The following is a 6,240-nucleotide window of genomic DNA, read 5'->3' on the forward strand; positions in this document are numbered from 1 at the left end:
GTTGCAGCTGCCGTCGGCGCTCACGCTGCTGCCGCCTTCGTTCACCTCGCTGTGTCTGCCCGCGCAGAACTGGTGCGCCAAGTGCAATGCCTCCTTCCGCATGACCTCCGACCTAGTGTACCACATGAGGTCGCATCACAAAAAGGAGTACGCCATGGAGCCCTTGGTGAAGCGGAGGCGGGAGGAGAAACTCAAGTGCCCCATTTGCAACGAGTCCTTCAGGGAGCGCCACCACCTCTCCAGGCACATGACCTCGCATAATTGACACGGAAAGGACCTCCGCTTTCCGCTCGCGCGCACGCACAGTCAAACCACCTGCAGGAACAAACACGCGAGGACATCCACCACCTCCTTGTGACCGAAAACATCACACCCAGAGACACTCGCACACACATAGGCACACACACGTGGTCTCCCGCAACCCTTACATCCAGATGTTTACCTGTGACCTACACCACACACACACACACACACACACACACACACGAGACAGGATGGTGGATTTTTGATCGGGTGGGTTGTTTGAAGGGTTTTCTTTTGAATGCACGCATTTTCACTTTCCCAAAAACAAAGGTACATTTTTTAAAATGTCATATATTGCAACATATTGATGCATTTGTCATACGTTTCTACTTAAATTATTAAGCACTTACGGTTTAGATGTAATAATTATATGTAAGGGCAAAATTTATTTTAGATATAAAGTAAAGGAGGAGGGTGAGATGCTTCCTGCGTTTCTTGATTACAGTTTGTGTTCTTACAAAAATAAGCAAAACAAATAAAAAGGAGGTAACCATTCAGTTTAAGTTTCCAGGGGGAAGTGCATGTATCATGAAATGATTATGGACTTCAATGAAGAATGTCATCATTATGTAAATATGTATTTTCTTTTAATACAAAGTGTAATTTTGTGCCAGTGAAATGGAGTCTGAATAGTTATGTGTTTCTTTTATCCCTGGAAAGATTTATTAAACTTTATAGATTATCTGGGTATGTTGGATGCTTTGACAATAAATGACTATTTTCCTCAAAGCAATTATCGGGAAAGTGTTTTAAAATGTTTTTTGTAGCTAAAGGCTACACTTTTGAGTGCGTGCTCAGTTGCTTAGTAGTGTCTGACTCTTTCCAACCCTTGGTTCCTCTGTCCATGGGATTATACTCTGAGTAGATACCATGTATTTTCATTGAGCCCCTGAAAAGAAGAAACTGCAAAAGAGAGGAATGATAAACCCTGCCCCACTTGTATTATTTACTCTAAGCCAATTTTGAGCCTAAAAGTGAGAAGACAAGGTGATTATTGGGAAATCTTTATCCGGAAAGTGTTGCACTTCTTGATCAAAGCACAAATCATTTAAACTAAGATGCCTGCCATGAAGCTAACCAGTGTCTGGGATGTCAACATTTTCAGCAGCAGGATAAGTAGCATCTTCACAAGTGGCCAAAGACAAATGATTTTCAGACCTGGATCAGGGACAACAGGTGAAAAGCCCATTTTTGGTTCTTACTAGTGATGCTTGCATGGAGGGGTATCTTGTGCTCTAGAACCCTTTGGCTTTCTGTCATTAGTCATTAAGAGACCCTTGGGAGAGTTTCTCCAGAAACTAAGGTGAAATGACCATGGTAGTCTATGTATTGCAAGGCCCTCTAAAGTTCTGAACAGCTGCACAGCCTCTGGAAAAAACTAGCCCTGAAGTATTACAATACAGACCTAATAAATTTCCTCTTCTCCCTGCCCTTCCTCTTATGAAAAGTCCCTCTGTACTCTTCATATATTGATGATAGTTCTTAAATAGTGTATGTATGTAAGTGTATGTGGTATGTAGAAATCAGTAGATCAAAACCAAATGGTCCTTTAAGTCTCAGGGTAGCATGCACTTAATCCATGGGCATCTTCAGAGTGGTCATTCTACAGGTGCTCTAGTAACCAATACTACACTGGTTTATGTATCACAGGAGGTGTTCCTTCCCATTTTTAATTCCTTCATGTCTTGCCAACCCTCCCCTATGTCAGAAGGAGAGTATTTGTGAAAAGTTCTGAAATGGGAGACTTGTACAAGGTCTTATTGCAGACCTTCAATGGCCTTCCCTAAAAGGATTTTAAAGACTTCATTATCTTAAGGGGACTACATAGCAAGTTACAATTAGGTAAACAGAGACTAGGGGTAGGGCAGAGATGGATCCATAGTGTGACCACTGAGATGGGTGAAAAAACAGGTTGACTTCTTAAGATTACCCAAGTACTTTTTGTGCTACATTTCTTTGAGACCTGGTCTCAGTTTTCCTAAGCAACAGTCTGATTATCTGAAACACTAATCCCCAGCAAGATGTGATGAGAAGAACAGTCCAAAATTCCTGTTCTGTTTCTGCTCTGCATGATTAGTAGGACTTGCATCATTATTGTTGGTATCATTACTTTATCTGCATTTTGCTTTTCTTGTCTGTGCAATGAGTGAGACAGGTTCTGCTATCTTTAAAGTACTTTTAGCACTGGGGAGTTGTTTTTTCTAACAGGCTAATCAGGCTCCAATTAAATCTAAAGAAGGCTTTCTAGAGAAAAAAGCAAGATTGGTTTGGAGCAAATTTGATGGCAAGAAATTAGAAAGATATTTGGGAACAAATAGAAGGTGGATTTCAAAGATCCTTACATCACAATGCTTAAGAGGCTGACCAAATTATCCATGCCTAGAACACTAGTGAATCCCTAGAGCAAAAGTTTCTTAAAAACAAGCCAACCAACCACCAAGTCAACCAATCAAGGTTGCCTGGGGCCTAACTTTAAAAACAAAAACCCAATAACAAACACAAACCTTGAATGCGCCTTCATTTCTATCCCATCCTTCCAGAATCTTCCTTTCACTATGGTGGCTAGATTACCTGTTGGGTAGTCAAAGGTGAACTCAAGTCTAAAGAAACAGTAAGTAAATACTGCTTCTTGAAAAGGACTTCTCCATAGTCTAAGGCTGCTGTCTGTGGTGTCACACGGAGTCTGACACAACTGAAGGGACTTAGCAGCAGTAGCAGCAGCATAGTCTAGAATCTTTTTTTTTTTTTTAAAGGATACGTGTAGACACTTTGGAGCTTCTCCTGTGTTTTCTTTTGTATGGTAATTAAATACTCAATCTGGAAGAAAACTGAACCTTGACTGAGCTAATGCCCAGGTGATCAGGTAGCTGTGTGAGTGGCAGACACTTTAGGGCTGGGCAGTTTTGCTGAACAATCTACCTAGGAGACGTTTTTTGGGCGGGAAGCAGTAGGGGAAGGGTGCCCAAAGCTAGTTTTGCCTTCAGCCAAGGCAAACTGAGAAATGTTTTAATGTTGCATTTTCAAGCGTTTGGATGTATCAACTTTCTCGGATGAGAGTTTCTAAAATTCCATAATCCCACCCATCTGCCAAGCTAGCTGAGGTTGCCGGCTGAAGCCATTGGCGTAAAAGTCTACACACAGCTGCGGGGGAAACAAGGTCATAGGGTCATGCAGGCTTGGAGTAGGCTGGTGCCATGAAGTCCAGGCAGGTGGCCTGCGCTCCGAGTGCCTGCCAGGTCCTACGGACTGGGGAAAAGGCAACTCAAGCGGCTGCCGCACAAGCATTTGCTGTGTCCCCAGTCAAGGGCAGATTGCTTGGAAATGACCCGGCTTCTAGTGTCTGGAATCTCCGAGCGCGGTCTCTGCGTGGATCGCGAACCCCTCTCGTCTTCTGGCGTTTGTGAGTAGGAGGGGAACGCGTCTATTTCCCAAGATGAGTTTACAGGGTGTAGCCGAATCTCACCGGCGTGCGGGAACCGGAGGGCTGGGGAAAGAATGCACGCGCATCTCTGCACCAGTTCTCAGGCACTGGGGAGCCAAAACTGAAACCGGACCCACCGGGGATAGTTCCCAGGGTCCTGGGCTTGAGTCCTGGGCCCACTTCTACGCTCTGCGGCTCTCTGAGGCCCAGGCTACCGGTGTAGCCGTCACACCGGCGCGCCAGCCAACATAGACTTGTCGCCGCCGCCGGGCGCGGCGGTGGGAATGGAGGGAGTGGGTCCAACAGGGTTGAGCCTTTCCCGCTCACACCCGCGTCTGAACCGCTGTGTAGCACCCGCTTCTCGTCTTCTATTAAGTTTACCCTCCCTGCAGCTTGTCTCTTAGTGAGCATCATCCCAGCGCCGAAACCTGGAACACCCGGGACCACCCGTACCCAGAAAACGACCGGGAAGAGCAACCTCTCCTCCCGGATTCCGAGGACCCCGAAAGCGGCCTCGCCCCTTGAGTCAGGGGTTTCTCCACGCACTATCTGCCCAGACTCCGCTCCACCAACCAGGCCGGTGCAGCTGGCTCGAGCGGAAGAGTCCACGATTGGAGTGCCGGGCCAGGTGCGCTTGGCAAGGCACACGCGCCCGAGTCCGAAGCCTTCAGCGCTCTGCAGTGCGGAGACAGGGCACATAAGGGAACCACCAAGGACCCAGCGAGGGACAGCAGGCAAGCGCGACGGCCAAGGATCCGCCCTGAGCTTTTAGATTTTCCTTCCTCCCCACGTCCCTCGCCTTCGCCCAATCCCGTGTGCTGGAATCAGTTTCGCTCATTCTTTGGTATCTCCCGTTTTCCCTTCCCTCCACCCCTCCATCACTTTCGCACTCTATTCCGTCTCTTAAGTACTTCTGGAGATTTGAGATCATTCCTAGAGTTTTATTAGGAAACCTCCCCCGCCTGATGATTCTCAACCATTCAGGCAACCGACTCCTAAGGTGGTTGCCCCAGCCCAAGGAGAGACTGCTTAGTCGATTTGATTGAATGAGCCTTAAGGACTACTGCACACCCTACCTTGCTCATCAAAGAGATGAGCAAATGCCAGTCCCTCCCCCCTCCAAAACAGACACTCCCTCCGCCCCCATATAGGAACAAACACTCATGTGTGTCACCTCCTGAGAAGTTCCTCCTAGGAGAGGAAGCAGTCAGTCTGATGTTCTTCTGTCCTTAAACTGATGTGCTTGTGTCTTTGCTTTGAAATGCTGTCTTTCCTTGAAGGTACGAAAGTACCTCCAAGGGATGGAGAAAATTAAGCCTGCCCAGAAGCTGAACTGGGAATAGAATGAGGAGCTGGCCTACCTCCTTTTCCTCTTCTAAATGCGTTTTGGCTGACAGGTGGGCCAGGAGCCTAGAATATTGAGACAGAATGCCTGCTGACTGTGACCGGCCTAGGTGGGCAGAAGGGGTGTTCTCAGCCTCTCGGCTTCACAGATCCTATTCCTAAGGCCAATTTTACTTTTTTAAAAAACTTTAAATTGGACCTAAAACTTTTAAAACATAGCTATTCTCCAGGGCAAGAGGATGAAGAAACTAAAGAGAAAGTTCTTTTAAAATTTTATTTTTTAAAACTCTCTAGGGCCAACAAAGGTCCATCTAGTCAAAGCTATGGTTTTCCCAGTAGTCATGTATGGATGTGAGAGTTGGACTATAAAGAAATCTGAGTGCTGAAGAGTTGATGCTTTTGAACTGTGGTGTTGGAGAAAACTCTTAAGAGCCCCTTGGACTGCAAGGAGATCCAACCAGTCCTAAAGGAGATCAGTCCTAAAGGAGATCAGTCCTGGGTGTTCATTGAAAGGACTGATGCTGAAGCTGAAACTCCAATACTTTGGCCACCTGATGTGAAGAACTGACTCATTTGAAAAGACCCTGATGCTGGGAAAGATTGAAGGAGAGAGGAGAAGGGGACAACTGAGGATGAGATGGTTGGATGGCATCACCAACTCAATGGACATGAGTTTGAGTAAAATCCAGGAGTCGGTGATGGACAAGGAGGCCTGGCGTGCTGCAGTCCATGGGGTCACAAAGATTTGGACACAACTGAGCGACTGAAATGAACTGAACTGAGGGTTAGAGATCTGGTAAGCTGTTCTACTTGAATAGCTAATCTGGTTATAATTGTTATTTACATATGCCTTTTCAGGGATTCCCAGGTGCCATTAGTGGTAAAGAACCCACCTACCAATGCAGGAGACATAAGAGCTGTGGGTTCAGTCCCTGGGTCTGGAAGATCCCTTGAAGAAGGGAATGGCAACCCACTCCAGTATTCTTGCCTGGAGAATCCCATGGACAGAGGAGCCTGCAGGGCTACAGTTCATAGGGTCGCAAAGAGTCAGACATGACTAAAGCAACTTAGCACGCACGTGTGCCTCTGTTGTCAAGTTGTGTGTATGTACTAGAATGTATGTGTGTATGTGTTTGCACACATAATATATATTTACACTTTTATATGTATAT

The 6,240-nt window shown here is 46.2% G+C and overlaps 1 protein-coding gene across 1 annotated transcript in view; it reads left to right on the forward strand.

Annotated features, from left to right (window-relative positions):
• The window catches only part of PRDM8 (PR domain containing 8), a 4,491-nt gene extending 3,455 nt beyond the window's left edge, over window positions 1-1,036 (forward strand). Inside the window, exon 4 of the mRNA XM_010845979.1 lies at window positions 8-1,036. Within this exon, the coding sequence (XP_010844281.1) occupies window positions 8-265 (258 nt within the window). The 3' untranslated portion in view covers window positions 266-1,036. The remainder of the gene's footprint in view (window positions 1-7) is intronic.
• The last annotated feature ends 5,204 nt before the right edge of the window (window positions 1,037-6,240 follow it).

Source organism: Bison bison, unplaced genomic scaffold, assembly GCF_000754665.1.
Source record: "Bison bison bison isolate TAMUID 2011002044 unplaced genomic scaffold, Bison_UMD1.0 scf7180017864228, whole genome shotgun sequence".
NCBI lineage: Eukaryota > Metazoa > Chordata > Mammalia > Artiodactyla > Bovidae > Bison > Bison bison.